The sequence below is a fragment of the Xiphophorus couchianus genome, chromosome 11 (genome assembly GCF_001444195.1).
Source record: "Xiphophorus couchianus chromosome 11, X_couchianus-1.0, whole genome shotgun sequence".
In the NCBI taxonomy this organism is placed as follows: Eukaryota; Metazoa; Chordata; class Actinopteri; order Cyprinodontiformes; family Poeciliidae; genus Xiphophorus; species Xiphophorus couchianus.
Window position 1 is genome coordinate 30,673,060 of NC_040238.1, and position 25,052 is coordinate 30,698,111.

The 25,052-nt window shown below is 38.6% G+C and overlaps 2 protein-coding genes across 3 annotated transcripts; both read left to right on the top strand.

Moving 5' to 3' along the window:
- Window positions 1–174: 174 nt before the first annotated feature.
- tcerg1b (transcription elongation regulator 1b (CA150)) lies at window positions 175–13,507 on the top strand. Of its 2 annotated transcripts, XM_028031989.1 has the most exons (21): window positions 224–270; window positions 1,871–2,114; window positions 2,805–2,957; window positions 3,252–3,540; window positions 3,626–3,868; window positions 5,448–5,507; window positions 6,389–6,583; window positions 7,362–7,468; window positions 7,597–7,685; window positions 7,783–7,943; window positions 8,051–8,132; window positions 8,237–8,372; window positions 9,039–9,128; window positions 9,234–9,352; window positions 9,519–9,669; window positions 10,036–10,200; window positions 10,899–11,081; window positions 11,216–11,395; window positions 11,522–11,605; window positions 11,973–12,073; window positions 12,775–13,507. In XM_028031989.1, the coding sequence occupies exons 1-21, from the start codon at window positions 224–226 to the stop codon at window positions 12,974–12,976; spliced, it is 3,081 nt and encodes a 1,026-aa protein (XP_027887790.1). In that variant the 3' UTR covers window positions 12,977–13,507. The 2 variants fall into 2 exon arrangements, with proteins under 2 accessions (XP_027887791.1, XP_027887790.1); XM_028031990.1 differs by lacking the exon at window positions 5,448–5,507 and having other exon boundaries at window positions 175–270.
- Window positions 13,508–14,586: 1,079 nt separating this feature from the next.
- On the top strand, window positions 14,587–23,066 carry pcyox1l (prenylcysteine oxidase 1 like). The gene is made up of 7 exons (XM_028032172.1): window positions 14,587–14,941; window positions 15,893–16,099; window positions 16,200–16,374; window positions 17,332–17,543; window positions 17,911–18,051; window positions 19,300–19,711; window positions 20,955–23,066. Exons 1-7 carry the CDS (start codon window positions 14,833–14,835, stop codon window positions 21,202–21,204), a joined length of 1,506 nt encoding a protein of 501 aa, XP_027887973.1. The 5' UTR covers window positions 14,587–14,832; the 3' UTR covers window positions 21,205–23,066.
- Window positions 23,067–25,052: the final 1,986 nt, after the last annotated feature.

Sequence of the window (25,052 nt, forward strand, 5' to 3'; positions counted from 1 at the left end):
AGAACAACCTATGTTTAAAATCATTAGCTCCACGCTGAACAAAGATGAACTGATAAAAGAAGGCCAATAAACGTTTAGCTGAAGGATCGCGAGAAGATTTGTGTCCAATCGCAGAGCGCGCAGCTTGAACTGGACCGTTATGGACGGCAACGATCAACCAATAGAAACGTGTGATTACCTTTTGGGGGCGTTTCCAGGAAGAAAGCGGTTACACTTTCCTGTAATGGCGGACCAGACAGAGAGCGAAACTCTTGGGTTTAACGACAACAGGTCAGATATGAGAAAAAACCGAGTTTCCAGCAAAATGGTTAAAGTGTAATATTAAATACAAATGCAGATTTTATATGCACCTGGTCGGGGATGTCTGCGACTGAGACTTTTGGCGTTTTTAGTTGTGAGTGTAGCCACGGCAGCTAACTAGCCTGTAGCTAACTAGCCTTATTTTGCGCCTCTCCGTCTATAACACGCGGAACAGACACTTTCCTAATCATAAAACGACTGTTTAGACCAGAGCCCTGTCTTATGTTCACACAAGAGGCATATTTACATTTAAAAGCTTGTTAGATAAATCACGTAAGATGTTTAGGTAAACAGCAGTCCGCTCTGTATATTGAATGAACGGGGTGGCTATTAGCCTGACTAGCAAGAGGCGACAATCACAACATGATTGATTTTTGTTCATGATTATTATGACCCGAAAGCATTCAGCATATAAATGTGTTTGTTAATAGACTACATTACTATAAACACATAAAACAAAAAAGCTCACATACACGTATAAACTATAAACATGTGTAGTTTATACCAATATAACACCAATTTTAAAATATTCCTAGAGGCTATTGTTGGCATTTTGGTTCATGGTGAATTGCACTGCTGCACTGTTTGCAGATTTAACATGGTAGAAATTCTGTGAAGATACAGAAGTGATCGGAATAAATAATACTGATATTAGCTGATTGTAATTTCTCTTGAAGAAATTGTAAAAACATTTTGGATAATAAAAACCTAAATTTATTTAGTTTGGAAATAAATGTCTATGGTAAGATAGTTAATGTCTGCATCAGCCAGGTTATTGAACATAGGTATGTATAAATATGTCCCAATGAAAAAGAATTAAAGCAAACCTCCTTATCTTACTTTTGCTTGTTGTTTTTTATGGTACACATGTATCTCTAAATGGGCACCACATCTCAGCAGTCTGCATTAAACAGCTCCACATAGAACTAGATTTTACTAATTTTTCAAAATAAACCAAGAATAAAGTTGACTTTTCAAACTGTTTTTATATTGATGTTTTGCACAGTCAGCAGCATTACTGAGTAAATCCATGTACAAAGCATTGCTAACTGTAAACATCAGTGTTTTACTTGAGAATGTAGCCACGGCAGCTAACTAGCCTTATGTTGCGCCTCTCTGTCTATAACACGCGGAACAGACACTTTCCTAATTATAAAACGACTGTTTAGACCAGAGCCCTGTCTTATGTTCACACAAGAACATAAGACAGAACATGAGGTAATTGGGCCATTACCTCAATTGATTGAAATAAATTTTTCAAACTACTGCCAGTGTTGCCTAAAACACAATTGTACATGACAAATAGAAGAAAGGAGCTTTGGTGTAATACTTATAGCTTAATAATTGTTGCTTAAATGCCAGCATGCATCTGTAGAAAACAAAAGTTTCCTTCCTGGAAGCCTTTATTCTTCTTCTAACATCATCTTTCAGACTCGTCACTGATACTGAAAATGGCAAACCACCTTCACACATTTGCATTCTTAGTATGGTGCACCTCTAAATTTCTTTTTGTATTGTGCATTGAAGAGCTGCAGCTTGAAACATTAAAATCCTTTACTTTATTGACCAGAATGGCACAGCAGGCAGTGCGGTTCCGCAGTCCTGCGCCTGCCACTGCCCCTGCACCTACGCCAGCCCAGTCCCCAGTTTTACGAGGCCCTCCGCCACTGCTTAGGCCACCGCCGCCTCCATTTGGCATGATGAGGGGCCCGCCGCCAAGACCCCCGTTTGCCCGACCTCCCTTTGACCCAAACATGCCGCCTATTCCACCACCCGGAGGCATGCCACCACCCATTGGACCTCCTCACCTCCAGGTGAATGTTTTAAATATTTCTGCAACATTAGCACATCTTTCTGTCGTTGTGTATGCCATATTTCACAGTCATTATAACTGTATTACGCCATGTTACATATTGATTTCATGTTATACGTTCAGAGAGCTCTTTTGTTTTCCAACATCCGGCCACAGATGTAGCACATCGCTTTGTTATTCAGTTGATGCAAAATCTATTCGTTTTCTATTTGAAAGGACGGTTGATGCTAGTTATTATACCAAGATATCCAGCGGTTTCTTTTTCACTTTTTATATTTGCAGTTTAATGCAATTGTAAAATGTTGTTAGAACAGTTACAGGGAATTAACAGGTGTAGTTTTCTTACTGTTTGTATTATTTTTAGTAGTAATTTTCAAAAAGAAAGAAACAGTGAACAGACACTAATATTGCTTTTTGTGGTTACCTCTGTGTAAATCTAACAGGTTCAGCTTTTAGAAGACTTCTGCTCATATGATATGACTTAGCATGTTTGATGATCTCTCTAGCTTTTACAATAATTGATTCTTTAATGCAGGGAGACTTTCTTTAAATGAGTCCATGAAGCATCAGCCACTGTGAATTATTCTTGAACTCATTTTCAAACCTGCAGATTTTCTGTTTGCTACAAATGTATGTTTTGTTGTGATAGAAAGTCTGAAAGCCAAATGCATTGTTGCATCTTCTGCTACAGAGGCCTCCTTTCCTTCCTCCTCCCATTGGCAACTTGCCGCCTCCTCCAGGGATGCTGTTTCCTCCTGGGATGCCTCCTGTTCCTGCATCTGGAAACCCAGCTCTCAATCCTGCAGAGGAAATCTGGGTAGAGAACAAAACTTCAGAGGGAAAGGTAGGATGAAAACTCCCATCAGAATAATTTTTTTTCTTCATTTTTAAAAATGTATCTTAGAGGCAAGTACTTGATTGCAATTATATTCATAAAGGACAGCTGTTTAACTCAAGCACAGATCCTCAGTCCGAACCTTTTTGGCTGCATTCTCTTGAAAATGTTTGTTTTATGGTTAAACTCACATAATAAAATTGAATTGAGGGAGTAAAAAAACAGGTTTAGCAGATTCCTACTTTGCTGCCAAGCTTTTCAATAAAAGAAATAACCTTGTTTGATGACTTATTTCCTCCTCAGACATATTACTACAACGCTCGGACCAGAGAGTCATCATGGAGCAAACCAGATGGTGTGAAGATCATCCAGCAGTCTGAACTCAACCCTCTTCTGGTAGCGGGGGCTACAGCTGCAGGTTCCGGTGCGAATGTGGGTGCGACCGGGCCCGCTAGCACCAACAGCGGTAACACAGCTGCCAGCACGGCGGCGGCGGCCTCCCCCACTCAGGCCCCGACCTCTACCCCGACCCACACGCTCACCTCGAGTCCAGACCTCACCACCACCCCCTCGTCCTCTGTGACCATCGCAGGTAAACAAATGTTCCTCGGCGCTCAGCGCGTCAGCAAACACAAAGCTAAAAGTTTATTGTCGTTTTTGTCTTTCTTGCACCACAGCCACTGTTGTAGCAGACCTCCCCCCTGTTGCCACTGTAACTTCCACTGTTGCTGTGTCGCCGGTCACCGTGGTGACCGTTTCCACGGTGCCATCCCCTGTCACGGCGGTCCAGACTGTGCCACTGCTGCAAGCAGCCTTGCCTCACAGTGTGGCCCAGCCCACTGCAGCCATACCTGCCTTCCCACCCGTCATGGTGCCACCTTTCCGGGTGCCTTTGCCAGGCATGCACATCCCTCTACCAGGTGAGAATGACACCTGTAGCTAAAAAGCTACTGTTCCAATGAAACTGTAGTGCATATTTAATGATTTTTAATTTTAGGTCTTTATGGGCAAATTATAAATGTTTTTGTCTTGTTTGCAAGTGTTGCTTTGTGGTTTATTGCAGCAGCCTCTAGTAGTGCAGTGTAGAGTTAAAAGTAAAATGTGCTGTATTCATACCTCTTTAGCTTTTTCTATTGCATTCAAAAACCTATTTGTATTTTATTTAGTAGACCAACACAAATGATTGTAAAATGTTTTGCTAGATAAAAATCTGAGCATGCATGTATATTTAGACCATTTTGACCCTGAATAAAGTCAAGCGCAACCAGGTGCCCTCGAAGTTAAGCTAATTGGTAAATAGCCAGTTTGTGTGCAGGCCTGTGACAATAAATCAATTAGTAGTATAATAAATTAAAACAAGCTCAATAATTTCCATTTGAATGATTTATTATTTTTCTCTTTTCTCTCTTTCTACTAAAATCTGCATGACAAAAGTCTTTAGTCTGTTGCATTTTCCTCAGCTAGCTCTTTTTCTGAAGGACAATTTTGTTTACAGAGACATCAGTATCCATTTTATTAGTTGCTCCTGTTGATTTGTTTATTTATTTTGGATATGAAATTGAATTTATAGTTTATTGATCTGTGTGAATGTGTTTTCACATTATTATCATCCAGCAAAATTTGTTATTGTGACCGGCCTATTTGTGTGTATTTTAATCTTAGCATAAATGCATATGTTCATATTTTAATCATTCCTACTTCTAAACACTGTGGTGGCAGCATCATGCTGTGCTAATGTTTCTCTTCAGCAGGGATAGGAAATGTGAACGGAGCAAATCTCAGGACTATAACCAGCTATGGAGGGCTGAATTTGGCTCGCGGGCCTTGAGTTCGACACTTGTGGTTTAGATTGCACTAGAATGATTTGGTCAAAGCTAATTGAGGATTTGTGTCAATAATTGAAAATTAAATTTCATAAACACTCTTCCTCTGATCGGACAGAGTTTTACCAAGACAGGTTCTGTTTTTATGCAAAGCTGGTGGAGGCAAAACCCAATATTGTTCTAAAAGGTGCTGGCTGAATGAAATTAATTGTGCAGTATTCAACTTTTTATTTGTAAAAAGTGCTTAGACCAACTGTAACTTCCACAATTCTGCACTACAATGACATAAAATATAAATAAAATGCATTGAAGTTTATGGTTTTAGTGTGGGAAAACAAGAAAAAGTGCAAGAGGTATGAATAAGGAAAGGCACTGCAGATTTCACGGGTTTTTCTGGGATTCATATAAAATGTGGAAAATGGCTCCTTCAAGTCGTTTCAGCTGCTTCGTATGATTAAATTATAAACAAGACAACAAGGCATCCTACGCTGTGATGTCCCTCAGTGTTTAGTGTAAATAATTTCATCTCATCAGATTCAGAAATATGAGATATCCAACCTTTTTGACACTGGTTTGTCTGAGTGGGACGCCACACACTCTTTGCACACCATGGTAGCCGATGTCCAGTTTCCTGCTGTGTTCAATCCCCATGCTTGCTTGTCCGTTGTTCTTGCAGGTGTAGCAATGGTGCAGATAGTAGGTGCTCCCTGTGTAAAGGCAGGCCCCAGCGCCAACGGTAAACACCCAGCCGCTCGCCTCTCAGATCAACAGTAGATGGCATGGTAGTGAATGATATCTACATGCATCGTATGGTGTTAACATGGGGTCGTTTAAAACCAGTAGCATGGTGTTGAATGCATCCATTCGCTGTACAGTGGTGACTTTTTTCAGCCATTCCAACAGAAAGAAACATAATGTGTAGCTTTATTATCATTTCTCATTAAAGTTCTGTTTTTATCAGAACTTTATATATTATCTACATTAATGTTTAGCTATGATGTTTTTTTCTTTCATCAGTTGGTTCAAAACAAACGTCCTTGTGCTCTCAAACAAGCTTTTTAAGGTTTGACTTCAAGATGTGTTGTTCTTGGGATTGACCTTGTCAGTTTAGCTGCTTTTTATTTACTGCGTTCAGCATCTAAAGAGAATTTGTTGGTTGTTAGGAGCAGCCTGTTCTTAGAAAGGTGCAAAATGACATAGGGGAAGCCATCTTTGTCCCATTAACACTGGCTGTTGTTGCCTTGTAGCATCTAATTCGGGCTATGTGTTGTGGTCATGTGGTCGTCTTCTTCTGTGGCATGGTTGTGAGGGTGTGGTCAGTACTTGTTTGTTTCTTTTTGTGTATTTGGCTTGTGTTATTTGTTAATTAGTCGTTTATGATGAAGGTGTTATTAAACTTAGTAATTTTACTCTACAAATACTCTTTAAGTGTTATCTTGCTTTTTTTTATTTTATTCACAAGCTGCCCCTTAAGTTTCTAAAATATTTTATGAAAGCTGTTCAGGTAGTTTTTTTCATGCTGTTTTCTAAATATTCATTAACATCTTAGGAAATCAGATATAACTCACTGTAAAAAATAATTTAAATGAATGTTTTCCATCTGTTTTCCAACAACAGGCATGCTCCCTGGTATGGGCCCACCTTTAGTTTCCATGATGCACCCGCAGCTTACGCTTTCGCCGGCGTCCATAGCCGGATCGTTGCAGCTTCCTGAGTGGACGGAATACAGGACAGCCGATGGGAAAACGTACTATTACAACAACCGCACGCTAGAGTCCACCTGGGAGAAACCACAGGCCCTCTTAGAGAAAGGTAGGAAGTTCTGACTTCTGTAAGTTCAACTTTACTTCTATGCAATTGAACAGGCAGTCAAATATTCCATGGATAACTTGTGTTTGTTAAAAAGTTTTGCTGGACGATAAATTGTCCCAGAAATTATTGCAATAAATGATAATTTTGTTTTGTGACCATTTGAAAGTAATATAATGGTGATGGCATATAATGCAAGAACATATTCTCAAAGATCAAAAAGCTTTAAATTCTAATGTAACACTGGAACTGTTTATCCGAAATCAATAAACAGAAGCAACAAATAAAATTAATTATGAAGTTTCTGCAAACAAAACTGTCCTCCAAAAGAAGGGCTAGTTAAGACAAAAGCACCAGCCTAAAAACTTTTGTCATCCAGTTTATGGTAGACATTTAGAGAGAAAAGAGAAAAATTATAAATCATGCCAATGGAAACGATCGTCCTCGTTTTAATTTACCATGCGATTAATTGATGTAGTGTTTATTGCGACAGGAACATTTTATACTTGGATTAAGATCTTTAGTGTCTGACACTGAACACTGAAAAATACAGTAGTTTATGTGATTTGTGTTTATTATATTCCATGGACACCAGCAGATCTGCCGACTGTGCTACTAATTTAATTAAACAGAATGTGCTGTTAATTTTATGTGTGAATAGATTTAGTAAAACTGTATCTAGTTCCACCTGAACTACCAGGATGGATGTTATTATGAAGTCTTATTTTTTCCACCATGTGTGGTTTTTGTTTTTAAACGTGCGTGTCTGTTTTTTTCTTAGAAAAAGAAGCAGAGAAGGCCAAAGAACGTCTGACCCAGGAGGAAGCTGAGGCGATGGAGATGGAGGATGAAGATATAAAGATGGAAAACACTAATAATGTGAAGGAGGTCAGTAAACAATATGAATAACAACAATCTAATGGGAATATTAGAATAAACTGCAACCAAAACATATAAAAAGGTTACAAAAACAACACAGGAGATGAAAACCTGTTTCCCTGTCATTATTTGTCAAGGAACCTAAAGAAGAAGAGATGACTGAGGAAGAAAAGGCAGCTCAGAAAGCCCGGCCTGTCGCCACCAACCCCATACCTGGCACACCTTGGTATGCATCCCACATCCGCTGCACACTGACGTAATCACTTCTTACTGACAGGAGGGAAAAAAGACAATAAAATCTATTCTTTTGTTCTTTCAATCAGGTGTGTGGTATGGACGGGTGACGACCGTGTTTTCTTCTACAACCCGACCACACGGCTGTCGATGTGGGACCGGCCCGAAGAGCTGGTCGGCCGATCCGACGTGGACAAACACATCCAGGAGCCGCCACACAAGAGAGGCTTGGAGGACAGCAAGAAGACGGGTGAGCAGAACAAAAACAGACTTTTTTTTAATTTGAGGCTTTAAGCTACAACAGAAAAAGTCATTTTAGCAGCTTTTATGCTAAGAAAGTTATTTTGATGTACTCAGGGATCAGTAAGGAAGAACCAGAGACGTCGCTGGCCACTGAAGATAGTCCAGATGAGGAGCCGACCAAATCCAAAAAGAGAAAGTAAGTCTGCTCATTTAATATAAACCATTCATAGGTTGGTGGTGGTATTATTCAGTCTATACAAGCTCTTCTTCACCTTGTGATTGTTTGATTCCCCCTGGCAGGAAGGAAGAAACAAAGGAGGCAGACTCTGAGAAGGAAGCAGCCATGGAGGCAGAGCTGCGAGCGGCCAGAGAGAGAGCGGTGGTGCCCCTAGAGGCCAGGATGACTCAGTTCAGAGACATGCTTCTAGAGAGAGGGGTAAGAAAAACAACCTTTTAAATACTTCAAATCTTATTTGTAGAGTACTTGTCATCCAGACAAGTGTTTGAAAAAGCGCTAATGTACATTTTTGTAAATTTACCAAACAGAATTAAGCAATAGTGGAAGATTCTTTGATTGGTATTCGAGCTGCGGAACATGAACAAAACTTTGTCATCTTTTTTGCATTAGTAAAATTTAGATTATTACAATGCAGTTTTAAATTAAATTGAGTCTGTCTTGAGATATTGTCTGTTTCAATGCAAACTTGAACTAATTAAAGTAATAAAAGATTAAAAATAACTATTTTCAAAACTTCCATAAAGTCAACACTGATATCCCTCTATGGATTATTAATAACACTTATTAATTTTAAATATATTTATGAACAAATCCGATTTGCAGTATAAAAGTGTAATTATGTTTGCGTACAACCTGAAAATATCTACTGTTCTCCACCTCATAAAATTACGTAATTGTAGCCCAATTGTCCACCTTATTGAATATTAAAGTCGACCTTTATCATCATTACTGACATTTTCAGTTTCGCAGAACATTCTTGAAAATTTTTATAGCTTAGCAGAAATTTATTGCATTTATTTCTTTATTTTTTGATTCAGAAGAATTGTAGTTTTGTATGGAATAGCAGTTTGTTTGTCTTTGCAGGTGTCTGCGTTCTCGACCTGGGACAAGGAGCTCCATAAGATAGTGTTCGACCCACGCTACCTTCTGCTCAACCCAAAAGAAAGGAAACAGGTTCATTTTCATCATTTCTTCTTCCATTTTTTTATCTACTCTGTATTTGTCTTCCACTTTTTTCTTTTTTCATCCTCCAGTCATTGTTTGTGATCATGTCTTCAGGTTTTTGATCAGTATGTGAAAACAAGAGCTGAAGAGGAAAGAAAGGAGAAGAAGAACAAGCTCATGCAGGCCAAAGACGATTTCAGGCGGATGATGGAGGATTCCAAGCTCACACCCAAGTAAACAAACCAGCCATTTTTATTCTGAATGTTTCTGAATATGGTTGTGAAACTTTTTTACTGGTTTGTTCAACAACCAGTTGTGGATATTCATTTATGGTCCTTGTTAAACTTTCACTCTAATAGGCCAAAGTGACACTGGTTTCTTGCTTTCAAATCTTTGTAGAACAACATTTAGTGAATTTGCCATGAAGCATGGAAGAGATCCAAGATTCAAGGCCATCGACAAGATGAAGGACAGGGAGGCGATCTTCATCGAATTTATGACCGCTATGAAGAAGAGAGACAAAGAAGACTCCAAAACCAGAGGAGAGAAGGTAACGCGAACCTAAACCTGTGCTTTGGTTTTTAAAGGTTTTATTTTGAATTGCAGAGCTTTTGCAGGAAGTTGTTTTCTGTTGTTAGAAAATGTAATTAATCAGTGGTAGGAGGAATTCACACATGCAATGCTTAAGGTTTGAACATGGAGGTAACTAGCAGAAAAAAAGTTTTTCCTAGTAGAGCACCATATGGGGTAAAGAATCTCTTTCTTTGACCACAACAATTCTCTCCCGATTTAATTAAATAACAAATTTTCACCGATTTGCAGCACAATCCTTAGCTGTACTTGTCATAAACTTAAATTGTACATTGCCACAATTCTGGAAAGATTTGCTCACGAGTTTTACTTTTTTTCTGCCCAGGTTAGGCAAGACTTTTTTGACCTCCTAAGCGACCAACACGTGGAGGGAAATCAGCGATGGAGCAAAGTGAAAGAGCGGCTAGAGACTGACCCTCGGTACAAGGCTGTGGACAGCTCCGCTCTCAGAGAGGAGCTATTCAAACAGTTCATGGAGAAACAAGCAAAGGTAGGAGCAGCTCTTTGAATAGACGAGAACGGACCGAAAATGTGTCAAACTCAAGACCTCAGGGGCCAAATCTGGCCCTTTGGACTCCAGAGGGACGCATAAATAAAATCTTTAATATAACAGTTGTGTGCTTAAATATTGTGTCAATCTAATCAAAGCAGTTTTTATTTGTATACTGCAAAATTGCATCAGTTTCTCCCATCATGGAAAATCAACAGATCCTTGCACTTTTTCGCAATAATGCATAAGTGTGACTTTACTTCAAAATTTTCACCAAAATTGTCAAAACATTGGGTTTATTTGATGATAACTCCCACCTGCAGGTGGCAGTATTTCTTACTTCTGCTACACTGCTTCCTCAGCTTTACTTGATGTCAGGTTATAGTCCATTATCGAACAAAAAGTTATCGTCATACATAACTGCAAATATTGCAAGATATTTTGCGAAAATTTCTAAGATGGCCCCATAAATCTGTTATCTTCATTGCCAAAAAAAACAATTAGATCAGTTTCAAAACATGCCCAGTATAATTGAATTTTAAGACACAGCTATTTATTAATATTTTAACAGTTTGTTAATGGGTTTTATCAATGCATTGTGGCACAACCGGCCGTTTAAGAACATTATGATCTTGATGTGGCCCAAAGTGAAAATGAAATTTCTGCATTAAGGTAATAAAGTCTTCCCTGCCCTGTAGAATGTGGACATTGAGAAGGAGCGAGAGCTGGAGCGGCAGGCTCGCATCGAGGCCAGTCTCAGAGAGAGGGAGCGGGAGGTACAGAAAGCCCGATCGGAGCAGACCAAAGAGATTGACCGAGAAAGGGAGCAGCACAAACGGGAGGAGGCCATCCAGAACTTCAAAGCCCTCATGTCTGACATGGTGAGATGCTCCCCGGTTTCTGTCATTGGTGCTGCAACACTCTGATCCTTCCTGAATTTTCAAAACTCCATTTTTTTTGTTGTTGCATACTTTGCGATTATCTTGGCTGTAAGAAATTTGTGCCCCTTCCTCAGGTCCGTTCTTCGGACGCAACGTGGTCGGACACGCGCCGTAACCTGCGGAAGGACCACCGCTGGGAGTCGGCTTCCCTGCTGGAAAGGGAGGAGAAGGAGAAGCTGTTCAACGAACACGTAGAGGCCCTGGCCAAGAAGAAGAAGGAACAATTCAGGCAGCTGCTTGACGAGACCAGCATGGTGAGAAGTTAAAACATGACGCAAAAAATATTCAAATGTAAGGAGAACTTCTGGGAAGGTTTCCAGTTTGAGCGTCACTTTAATTTTTTTAATGAAACAGCTTATTTAAAAGTTTCTTTGTTGCAGATCACGCTGACGACTACGTGGAAGGAAGTCAAGAAGGTCATCAAAGATGACCCCCGCTGTATTAAATTCTCCTCCAGTGACAGAGTAAGAGATTTCCTAACACCTGCAGCAATTCAACATATTAACTCAACGAAATCCGATTTGTGTGTGGTGAACTCTTAACTGGACTGCACTCAAAAACTGGTCTCCACTTCATACCTTGCACATATACATAGCTAAATAACTTCTATTTTACTGTCATTCCTGCACTTTATATTTGATACTTATATTTATATTTTATATTGTATTTTATTTTATTCTGGAGTAATCTTATAACATTGGAACCTCAAAACATTGTCCTGAGCCGTATGCAACGAAATTTCGTTCTGTATACACCCTGTGCATGCAAAATGATAATAAAGTCAGTCTAAGTCTAAGTTTTCATGTTTTATGCGTTTATCTCTTTTTGCAGAAGAGACAGCGAGAGTTTGAAGACTACATCAAAGATAAGTACATCACGGCCAAAGCTGACTTCAGAACCCTGCTGAAGGAAACAAAGTTCATCACGTACAGGTGTGTGCATTCAGCAGGAACCCTTTAAAAACTGCATTACACATGGGCAAAATGGACCTAGAATTTTATCACAATATTTTTGGTACTGTTGTGGTGATAATAAAGATTACGATTTAAAAAAAAGCAATCACTTATTTGTAATGGCACTCATAGCACTACAAACACAAATATTATTGAAAAACATTCCTGTTTGAAATAGGCGTCTTCAAGATGAAACGTAATTAAAAAAGGGACATTTATATCATTAAACTGTTCACGGTAACTGCACTTAATCATATTTTCCAATTTACTGATATTTATTGATTTTCTCGTCTCACGGTGGAGAAAATAGTAAAAAATTAAATTTCCAATCATACAATTTTGTTTCTTTATGCATTTGTTGAAACTGTCACTATGCCATGACAGTATGGTATGAGACAGATAATCTGAAAAAAATAAAATAAAATTAAGCTCCTGTTTTCCTGTAACGGTGTATGCAGCACGTTCACAGGGTTGATTGGTAGCGTTGAGATTGTTTTCCTGTAGTTTTTACTAACAACTTGTCAGAGAACTAAAGATAAAAATTAGCCCTTGGTGCTAAGTCTGGCATATTTATATGGCTGTTTTCATGCACTCATGTTGATTAATGTAAACTGTCCCGTATGAAGTAAATTCAAAGAAAATTCATGTTTTTGTGGCTCTAATGGTTCCACTTTTCCCAGGTCCAGAAAGCTGATCCAGGAGTCGGACCAGCATCTGAAAGACGTGGAGAAGATCCTTCAAAACGACAAGCGATACCTCGTGTTGGAGTGCGTCCCAGAGGAGCGCAGAAAGCTGATCATGTTCTACATTGAGGATTTGGACCGACGTGGCCCGCCTCCTCCCCCCACCGCCTCTGAGCCGACGCGACGCTCCACCAAGTGAACGGCTGGATCCCCACCATGACCAGTGACCTACTCCTCCCCGCCCTTCCCTTTGGCCAGAGCATGACCTCCCCCCAGCACCTCCTGAACCCCAGCCTCCAGGCTGGCCTCGCAGTGTTATTGCTGGGGGCTGACTTGCTTAGAGATGAACGGTTAAGGTCTCTGTGTTATGCCATCTCTTCATCCTGCATTTAAGGTCACAGCAGGGAACAGAGGTTGACCTGATCTCCAGTCGACTGTTGACCTCTTTACCTCTGAGGGAGAGGAGAAAGTGGTGAGGCTGTTGTCTGAGCAGCCACACAGATGTAAGATAGCTGATGTAAATGAAGATGCGTGTGTGAGTATGAGTGTGGCGCAGGCATGTTTAAATTGAGTATATGTTTGAGGCGTCCTTAAGCCTTACAGCTCCACTGTGCCAGTCACCGTTTCTGCGGCACAGTGTGAATGTTAGTTTCAGCTCAGTGGTTTACTCCAATGTCACAGCAGTTTCTCTGTTGAATTAAATAAAAGCAACATCCACTGTTTTTCAACATGAGGTTCTGTTGATTTGTTTTTTACCCACATAGCATGTTTGAAGTGAACAATACTGGTGAAGACAGTAGCTTATATTGAAATATAAACTGAGGTGGTTGCTTAAATATATCAAATTAGATTTTTATTATATATAATATAAATATATATTCCTTTTGGTATCTGAACACAAAATAGTAACTGAAATTAAGATTTTATGTTTTTCAGATGCCTCAGTCTATTCAGTAATATTAGTATATTACAAAAAAAAAAGGCTTTTCCCGGCTCAGTTAATCTGTATTTTTAATTTATTTGTTCACCTGATCTGTGTAGCACTCAATTTGTGTAATTTATTAAGCTAAAATGTTATAAACATTTTGGTGTTTGCATTGAGTGACGCTAAAAGAGTTGTCTCCTAAAATGCCACACTTTTCAAGACCAGCATAGCCATTTCTGATTGGTCGAAACGTGTTACGTCATAAGATGTTGCCGGACGTCTACACTAGTTCAGTAGTAGCTACCATATGTCTATGGTAGCTACCGCTCCTTTTCAAGTTGCCGGCGCATGATCTTCCTGCTTGCTGGAAAGTGCCTCGTTTCAATATGAGAAGACTTCATTTATTTGAACCAACATTATTGCTTTGAAACTATAGAGGGCCATATATATGACAACATTTAAAAAAATTATGTCTAAGTCAGTTTAATAAATACCTACTTAATTAAATTATTTATTGAGATACTATCACAGTAAATTAAGTATTTATTTAAGGTTTATATATTTCCAGTGCTGCTTTCCTACATGAAATAATATAGTCAAGATGATTGGTCTGAAATTGACTTGATTAAGCAATGTAACCAATCAGATGTTAGGGCCTATTCACAGAAAGAGACATAATACAGTACATCTGATGAGATTCTTCACTGCCTCCGCCAATATTTATCTTTCAGTTGTACACACTAAAGTATTTGATAGCTTAAATGTTTTTTTCCCCCAAAATTAATAATTTAATTATTTTATACTACCCTATTTGAATCAGCCACAGATGACGATGATGTTTACGCCGCTCTGGCTTTTTGAATAACGGAACGATTCCGCCAATTTGGCGCACGGTGGCATATAAATGATGCTGACCCCCTTCTCTGCTACCGCATCCTCACAATCATCTTTGTACTTCTTTGTGAACCATATTAAACTTAATTAACTGATTCAATTCTCAGTAAAATAAACCTGCATCATATTTTTTCTAAGCATGTCCCTCCAAGCGAAAGAAGGGAGATAACCTGAACCTAACCTGCTGGTACTGAACCGAACCCTCTTACCCTCGGCGCTGCTCCCAACCGGCGGCTATGGGCGGCTTTCAACTCCCGCTCATCGCCGTGGTGCTAACGGTCTGCTCAGCTGTCGGAAACCCGGAGACACCCGCTCATGAAGACGGTGCTCCGCCTTCACGAATCGGTAAGAACTGTTCACACCCATGGAGGATTAAAACATGCAGGCCCGGAAGGTTACCGTTGGATTCAGCTACTGTTAGCAATGGTGGCTAGCAACACATGACACCGAGATGAAAAATAAAAAAAGGTTAATTTGTTTGTTGCTCATTTCTGAAAGACACAGATATATAACCGCTATTTTCTGGCTGACTAACATTTTATTATCAGTTTTTAAAAAAATGTCTTCATTGGTTCATTCATTGCATTTAATTTTCTACTGGTTTTATTGCTACTCTCTGTGATGGACAGACACGGAGAGTGCGTAATTATGAAATGGAAAGTAAAAAATATATATTTTTTAATTTTTATAAATAGAAATCTGAATCTAATTAGAATCTGTACATGTGAATCAACTGTATTTATATTTATGTCCTGAATATATGTTGTGTACTTTGACTAGATCATTCTAACTCATGAACTCGGAAACATTTGTGACCAAAAAATGAGATGAAATGAATGGAAATACTTTTTCACAGCACGGTGACAGTTGAGGCTTTCAGAAATGCTTTCGACAGAAACAGTATGAGAATCTTTGTCATTTATCCACATTTTGGATGGACATTTATTGACCCAAAGAGAATATATGAGATGTTTTTAAGGTTTGAAAAGACTTTAGGTAAAAATAACACCTTAAAATGATGAGTTTATGCTCAAAGGGTTTCTAAACAAGCTACATATTGAAACAAGACATATTTCCCGTGTTTTAAGTGAAAAGATCTGCCAATGGAACTAATACTTTTTATCAATATTCAAAAATTATTGACTTAAGCAAGCTCCCATATCATTCTAAAAAGTTATCTGTGAATTAGTGTAGTCTTATTTTAAGTGTAATAAGATATTTGCACTAGAAACTAGACGAAATACATACGTTTTAGTTTTCTTGCATTGCATTGTCTTCCTTTTTTCTGTGGTCCAGCTGTGGTTGGAGCAGGTATTGGAGGCAGTGCAACGGCCCATTTCCTGCGCCAACACTTCGGTCCGGAGGTGCAGGTGGACGTGTTCGAGAAGGGCGAGGTCGGAGGTCGACTGGCCACTGTAACCGTCAACCACAATGAATACGAGTCTGGAGGATCCATTATTCACTCCCTCAACCTGCACATGCAGGAATTTGTCAAACAGCTTGGTGAGTTATAACAAGTTTTAATAATGGCAGGGATATTCAGTCACAGAACATTTAAATATATTTTCCTTAGGGTAAAATTTCTCCTCTCATCTATTTAAAGGTTTGAAATACCGTCGAAATGTGGCAGGAAAGACTGCCGTCTTTAATGGTGAAGAGGTGATTTTGGAGGAGACCGACTGGTACCTGTTGGATCTGTTCCGGCTTTGGTGGCGCTATGGGATCAGCTTCATACGGTTGCAGATGTGGGTGGAGGAAATCATGGAGAAATTTATGAGGTAAAGATAAAAAATGTTATGTTGCTTTTTGTTTTAGGGGTAACAACGTTGCATTGTTTTGATACTGATATTGTAGCTTTAAGTATTGACAGAAACCAAAGTTAACTTGATACAATATCAACACAAATCATGCATACTTTTACTGCTGGTTTTGTAGTGTGGATTCTTGGAAAAGGCTTGAGGAAGTGATATTAATCAAACAAAAAACAATACTCAAGAACAATAAGTATAAACCAATGTGTCTGCATGCAGGATGCAAATGTTGCTGGATAGAAATACTGGGGCAGAATAAATGCTAGAGCAGAGAGCTCATATCAGCGGGCTTGTATAATCCGATTCTCTTTTATTTTATTTTATTTCTTTTTGTTTATTGGCCTATATTGGATCAATTTCCAAAATCGGATCGGGACAACTTTTTTTTTTTTCTTGCTAGCTTAGTAACGGTACTTGAAACTGCTTGCTGCAAACATTTCAAGTCCTTACAAAATATTTAGGAACCTCATTAGAATTTTTCAGAATGTATTCTTGCATTATTATGCCATTACCATTATATTACTTAAAAATAGTCTCAAAACAACAATGTTATCGTTCATTGCAATAACGTCTGGGACAGTTTATCATCCAGTGAAACTTAAGATGCCAGACCTACTGTATGTATGGAGGAAGTTAATGAAGATAATTTTTTTCTTGTTTTTAATAAAATAAGCATCTGAGAAATGAATTATCGACTCAATCGAGACTTTGTTTCTTGCTTCGATGTCTGCTTTGAAACATTAACCGACCTGAAATAAATCAGCCTCCTCTCTCGGGAAGTGATTTATTTTTTTCCATTCAAGGCAACTCTCATCTTTCCACCCGTTTTTGTTCTGCACTGATTATTGATCATTTCGGACATGAATGAGACAAATGTATTGAAGTGTTTTCTAAATTTGTCTGCAATCTGTGTTTGCCATCCAGGATCTACAAGTACCAGGCTCATGGCTACGCCTTCAGCTCCGTGGAGGAACTCCTGGACTCTCTGGGAGGCAGCGGCTTCATCAACATGACCAGACGGCCGCTCTCTGACTCGCTGCTGGAGCTGGGCGTGTCGCAGCGCTTCATAGATGAGGTCATAGCGCCCGTCATGAGGGTCAACTACGGACAGAACGTCAGCATCCCCGCCTTTGTAGGTCAGCTCAGTGTGAAGCAATGAGGGGTAGAGGATGAAGAGGAGGGGGTGAGGAGATGAAGAGCATGGAAGTGACAGGACAGAAACTGTGGTGGTGAATTTAGAGGGCAATATGACAAAAGCATCCACATCTCTGCTGATATAGGTCAGCTCAGAGGGGGAGAGAAGAGAGGCAGGAAATGAGTATGAGAGAGGCTGGAAGTCGAGAAACGAAGAGGGGAAAGCGAGGTGAGAGGAGGGGGGTGGCCTATGGGAGCCAGGGAACAGGAAGGTGTGTAGGCAGCTGATAATTGGTTTATAGCTCTTGGCTTCATTTCTTTTCTGTGTATGTGCGTGCGTGTGTGTGTGTGTGTGTATGTGTGTTTCAGGCGCTGTTTCTCTGGCTGGTGCCCAGAACAACCTGTGGGCGGTGGAAGGAGGAAACAAGCAGGTGTGTTCAGGACTCCTGAAGATGGCTAACGCTAACTTACTGAAGGCTCAGGTCACATCTATCTCCCCACTCCACTCAGGTATACCCCCACTGACATTTTCTGAAAAAAGATTATTTTAATCTTCTAATCCAGTTTAATTTAGATTTAACTTTGTGTTGCTGTGCGGAGAGGATTAGCCATTTTGAAAATGAGGGATCAGCAGTTTTTTGCTGATTCATCCTGAACACGAACTAGTTCTAAATTCAGTTCAACCATGTTAAATACATTAAATACATTTTCTTCTCCCCTGCTCTCTTTGCTTACATAATGGTGAAATTACCAGCACAGCTTGTCCTTTCATTCACAGATTTTACTGCTTTCATCATCAGAAAACATAACTGAAATAAAGCAGCCACTTTAGAGTACATTTATGATCGTGTTCACTTCAAAACATCAAGGCAGCAGAAGGCTTTAGTTTCTGATGTCACTTCACATTTCTCCTGTAAAAAAACTACGTTTCACAGTTCAAATTTCTTAAAAATATGAGCTCCACAACAGCAGTGATGGGGAAACAAATGGAGACAGATCCAAGACTCCTGCTAGTTGGATAATAACGTCTGAATTTAAGCAGCTAAAAAATACTTTTAAATTTCTGCATTCCCTTCTTGGGCCCTGAAAAAGTATTATAGCCATCAAGGAAGAAAAATATTTTTTGTTTGTTTTTTAGGTTTCAGCAATAATAAATTAGTCAAAGAACAGGATTAATAGTTTGACTTCTATTTTTCAATACATTTAAACAGAAAGCTTTGTGTTAAAACAGGTCTCTGTCTACATTTATGTCTTTTAAACATTTACATTGCGATAGCCTTGTGAGCAATATCAGTAGATAATACTGATTAGAATTGATAATCTGATTAGATTTGTCAATAATTTCAATGAACTCCTATCCAGAACCGCACAGCATTCTGGGGGATGTAGGCAGAGAAAAGAGTTTTGCCTCTCAACCTCTCAAAGCGAGCTAACTAAGGTTAGTGCCTTCAACTAGCTCACTGGCTCTCTGGTTACCTAGCAACAACCTGCTGGTTAAGAAGCAGCAGTTTCAAGTTCCCCTTAACTTTGGTTACCTAGCAACGGCCTGTCGAAAGCTTGCGCAGTACTAGTTTAAGGTTTTGCCTCAACTGCTTAAAAATAAAAAGCAAAGGTGTGGAGTGAAAAGTGTGGATAAAACAAGGAAGGTCACATTACTAATATGGCCGTGTTTCAGATATATAAAAAACTAATCAATAATTAGCTTTTTTATAATACTAAGCACTTCTCTCACTCCTCTGTCTCACTCCTGTGCTTCAGGGGAGGTGCTGCAGTACCAGCTGAACTTCACCGCAGCGTCAGGAGTCGGATCGGAGCTGTACGACATCATAGTGTTGGCGACTCCGATTCAGGCCAGCGTCGGCTCGGGACTCCAGTTCCAGGATTTCGCCCCTCCCTTCGACGAGCTGCCCGGCAGCTATCACGGCACCGTGGCAACAATCGTTCACGGCTACCTCAACACGTCTTTCTTTGGTTTCCCGGACCCTCGCCTGTTCCCGTTCGCCAGCATCCTCACGACCGAAACGCCCAGCCTGTTCTTCAACAGCGTGGCCAGCGTTTGTCCCGTCAACATCTCAGCCGGCTTCCGGCGCAAGCAGCCGCAGGAAGCTGGCGTCTACAAGGTGTTTTCACCTCAATCTCTGGACAAATCGCAACTCAAAACGCTTTTCAGGTCAGTTGAATAAAGTCAATCAAGTTTATTTGTATTGCTCAACAACAAAGCAAACACAAAAATACAAAGTCATAGAAGATGGCATACAGTCAACAACTGAGAAAACCTTCAAAATCATCAGTACACAACAAATATGTTGGTCAACATATTTGATGTTGACCAACATCAAACTTTAAAACCTTGTTTTCCAGATTTATGATGCATGAAAGCTGAATGCTGCTTCTCCATGTTTGGTTCTGGTTCCAAGGACGCAGAACCAGAAGACCTGCAACATTTGGTTGTTGATCATGTGACTCATCTGACGTGAAAAACGTGTTTCCATTGCAGTTCTGCAAAATAAACCAATTTTGATTTGGCCAAATAACCACCGCATCCTAGTGCCGCAAATTTTCATTGAAAGATTAGAATTTTCTTTTAAAGAAATTGTCCTGTTTCCATTAACCAAATTTATTTTCAAAATATCAAATTTGGACAAATGTATCATCAATGGAAACGCTTCTAGTGACTTTGTTTTTCATCCATTCTTGAAATTCTCCAGATCAGGGATTTTATGTGTGACTTTAGCCAACTTCATGTTTTTATACAGGTTTTATTTAATCATAGTTAGTGGGCAGATTTTCACAGTACCGCGTATTTGATCAGAGTAACTAGTTACATTTACTCAATTACATTCACTTGAGTAACTTAATTTGAAAGATTTTGCCTTTAGGCGTATTTTTACTACGCTGTACTTTCTACTTCTATGAGAGTAATTTTATTATGAAGTATTTCTATTCTTGAGTAAAGTTTCTGGATTTTCTCTCCACTGAATGAAAAACAAACATGTTTTAATCAAAAATTCACCAGACACAGACACACACCTGCAGCTTTGGTTAAAGTTTCATAAGTTTTATAATGAAAGAAACTGATTTGGAAAACATTTCTTTTGTCTAACTTGGTTATTTTTTGCTACTTATATGAATTATTGTTATTTTGGTCCTAAAATTTCCACTTATCTCTATATTTTGGTCCGTCTGGTGTAATTTTTAAATATTAATGATTGATAATTTGATCAGTTACTCAATACTTTTTCACTATTATTTTAGTAATTTCTTGGACGGCTACTTTTTACTTTTACTTGAGTGAAAATAGGTTGAAGTGGTGTTACTCTTACCTGAGTAAAGTTTTTGACTACTCTACCCACCTCTGTATGTTGCGTTGTATCGCAGTGAGATATAAATATCGTCCTTCTGGATCTCTGCAGGTCGTACTATTCGGCCCAGGTGACGGAGTGGCAGGCCTACCCTCAGTACGGCAGTAGCCAGGGCCTGCCGCCTGTGGAGCTGCACCCCAACCTCTACTACCTCAACGGCATCGAGTGGGCCGGCAGCGCCATGGAGATGAGCTCAGTGGCAGCCAAGAACATCGCCCTGCTGGCGTACCACCGCTGGAGCAAACAGACGGACATGGTGGACCAGAAAGATCTCATGCACCGGATCAAAACGGAGCTATGATCCAGTCAACTCAAAGTGGAGAAAAGTCAGCTGTAAAAATTTATTTAAAAGGGATTTTTTTGGGGGGGGAATCTGTGAATGTGTGTGGTGATACAGCAGAATATGGTTTTGTTTATCTTAACTTGCAAATATTTAGCCTTAGAATCTTTTATCGAAGGATTTTAAGCTTCTTGTAGTGTCTTGACCACGTTTCTATAATAAAATCTGCTTGTTGCTGTAAATTAGTCATAAATCAACTTAAATAAAATGAGAACTTATGAGACTTTTTAAACAAATATAGAGCAATGTTTTAGTTTTCCAGTTGGCTTTCCCTGTAAAATAATTAGAGGAGAATTTATGCATGTTGCAGGACTTTAATGGGATGTTTTTTATTTTTGTTAATTTTCTTTCCACACAAAGAAGAATGTCAAGCAGCCAGTTTATATTTTTGCCTTGAAGTATCTGGACTGTTGCTTTGCTTCTTAGTTTTCAGATGTGGTGAATGTTCATTACTTAATGTAACTATAATAACTCTAAGGATACAGTTACTGCAGTTTGTAAATAAATGATTCAGCTTTGTTTTATTTGCCAAAGAAAAACTCAGAGAAATTAGATACTTGTTCAAATTCACTGGTCAGTCCTTATAAATTAGAGCAACATTAGAAATGTTCAATATTTTAATTCAGAAAGTAAAGCTCTTGTGATTTATAGATTGATTAAACATGTAACTAAAAATATTTCTGTTAACTTTAACGAAGTTAGCATATTTTTACAAGAACCAATTAAAAAATGTTTTAGCACAAAGTACTTTGATGAGATTCTCCCAGTCAAAACTAAACGTGGAAACTTGGATTCTGATCCTCTCTTGTCTTCATTGAGACCTTGGTACTTTGATTTCCAACTAAAACGCAAAATCTACTTTAATCAAAGACGAGGACTTTGGAAAACTGAGTAAAAAGGGTTTAAAACAAGAAAGGAAACAGTTATGTGTGTAACTGTACTGTAGAACATAAGTATATAGGAATTTTAAGTCCATATCCTTCAAAATTCAACTCTTGAATAGCTTCAGCTTACAATCCTCACAAGCGGCTTCTAAACCTTATCTACCACATTTTTTTCCTTCCACTAAGCTTTCCATTAAAATGCTTCCATACAGTACTCTGTGACCAGCCAGCTTTTTTTATGGATTATTATGTCAGCCTCTGTATACTGGATAACTTGGAAGTCAGAGTCTTTCCAGTGATTACATAACATTTCTGTATTAGAAGCAATTTTATTTTTTGCTTTATGTAATATTTAAACTGTCTCAGAAACAGTTTTTTTATTGGCTGCATCGATTTAATGAATTAAATAAACCCTTTTGATATATTTCTGTGTGGTAAATGAGTAAATTACATTCTGAAGCTGAATTAGGATAATAAATAAACTTTTCAAAGGGCTTTTAGTAAATTAAAATGTAAATGTGATGATAGTTTCTTTCACCTGATCACGATGGGATCTCGATAATGGAGTAATCACAGCTATGCACTGCACAGTTATGCAGTGACTTATCGGTGCTATGCTCTTTCCCGCCGCCCCTTTTTTTCTTCTTCTTTTTTTAAATGATTCTCCCTTCCTGTTTTTGTTGCGTAATCCAGCGGAAAGAATTTTTTTCAGGGACTGGAGCCTGTCAGCTTTCACACTGGATAGAAAACAAAGCCGAGCGCTGATCTGCTGTTGCTGATAATTTACATGACATTTTCTTTCCACTCAAGCATGAGAGCGACACTAAGCAATTCCCTTCTCTAAAAATGTAAAACTTTAAAGGATGATGTTGATCTGTTTCTGGGTTTGAGCTGTAAATGTCGGTGAACGGAGAATAAAACGCTTTTCTTGTCTTCTGACTTGTCATCTGAATATCTTGTGACTGAAAGGGGCTTTCGTTAATAAATAATGTCATTTTGTCTTGTGATTAAACTTCATTTATCTCTTTAATCTTAGAAATTGTCTACAAGTGGCATCAAGGTGCCTCACTTTGTTGTTGTTTTTTTACAGTTATCTCATTCTCCTCCTCACAAGTTTATAAGCAGAGCTGTGATCTTGTGACAATGTGGATGCCCCCCGGGGGATTAAGTTCATGTTCTATTTAATTTACAGCTTTTATCTTTTTACTCCCCTCTTCCTGAACTCAGCCTAGTTCATCAGAGAAGATGAGGCATTCTAGGTTTTAAGTACAAGTATTTTACACAGATTTATTTCTACATGGGGAGTATTTAAACGTCAGAGGGGATGCTGAGCCTCATCTAGAGATGAACTTTAGGTAGTAGACAATTTTTATGAATCTAATTTTATTCATTCTGTCTTTTGCCTTAATTTAGTTAGAAGCATTTTGGAAAATATGTCTTGTATCTTAAGTTTGAAGTCTGAGATTGCTGACACAATGAGATAATCAGTAAATCTTCTAACTCTGTAACATATTCCCTTTAAGAATTACTTTTTTCCAGAGTGGAATGAAAATTAATAAAGATCTGCATCTTGTATGTACATAAGTGAAAACAAACTTTACTTAAGTGTTTAATAATTAGCATGTGCAATACCTTAAAATGTGACACTATAACCACAAAGTTTGGGTGAGTTATGCATCAAACCAACACAGTGGTGAATAGAGAAAGGAACATTATGCATTATGCATATCTTGTATTTAGCATTGTTTATCTTTTACTGCTATTCTATTTTTTCCTGTAGACTGATTTTTTTTCTTTTGCCCTTCCCTGTTTGGTAAATCGCTCACATTCAGTCATATTGAATGCAAGGCCTGTGTGAACAAATTCATTTAAAAAATACTACAAAGGGGAACTTAAAGCTTTCTGGGGGTTTTTAGCTCATACTATTCAAGGGTCTTTGAAGAATTGATTGTGATGACTGGCAGGAAAAAAACAGCAGTTTGTAAATTCTCAGTTATAATTTATATAGGCTACTCTATGCATGACAAATATTCCCACAGCATTTTTGTTTATGCTTCTGTGTTTCGGGGTCCAACATGGTGCTTCAAAAACAAATTATGACTGTTAACCACTCCAAACCTACAGAAGTTACTAATTTATGTTGACATTTACAGATAAAGGGAAAGAAATTCAAATTAGTCCACATCCTGGTAAATCTTCATTTTTAAATGCATAAACAGAAAAACAATAAGTTGTTTTATAAATTGACATTTAATCATAATAAGAACATTTTTTTCTTAAACGTTCAACTTTTAAAGTAAAGCTTGTTCAGTACTTTCTGCATGAAAATCCCTACAAATGAACTCTAATTATTAGCAGAACTTAACGGGAAAAACACGGAAAGACTTCCGAGCAGCGCTGAATTCCTGAGAAGTCCCATTTCTTTGCCAGCTATGAAATTCCACAGATCTCACACACATTCTGGCTTTTTAAGACTCTACATCTTCTCAATATGTTGTTTGTCATACTTTGCAGGCTGCGTGTTGTAAATATTTGATCAACTGATTCATGGAGCAGATTAATGGACACTTCTTTTGAAACTCTTAATGTGTAAATGTTTTACTTTTTGCTAGTTTCTGAAACGTGTTGTTGGGCACCTTAAGTTTGTCATGGATATGTTTGTTGCTCATATTTATTTACACAGTGTGGATCAAAATCCCCTCAAGGAATAAATTTTGTCTCTCAATGGGCAGAAATAAAACTATTTGGGGAAAAAAAGTCTTGTGATATTGTTTTGTTCACTGGCTCTGTTGTGGCTGTTTGGACAAAAAGAAAACAGCTTTAAGACATCGAGTGCAAAAAATGCCAGAACATAATAAAAGAAAGTCTGTTATTTATCCATGCCATCACTAAAACAAAACTTTAAATAAAGAAAGCAGTGTATCT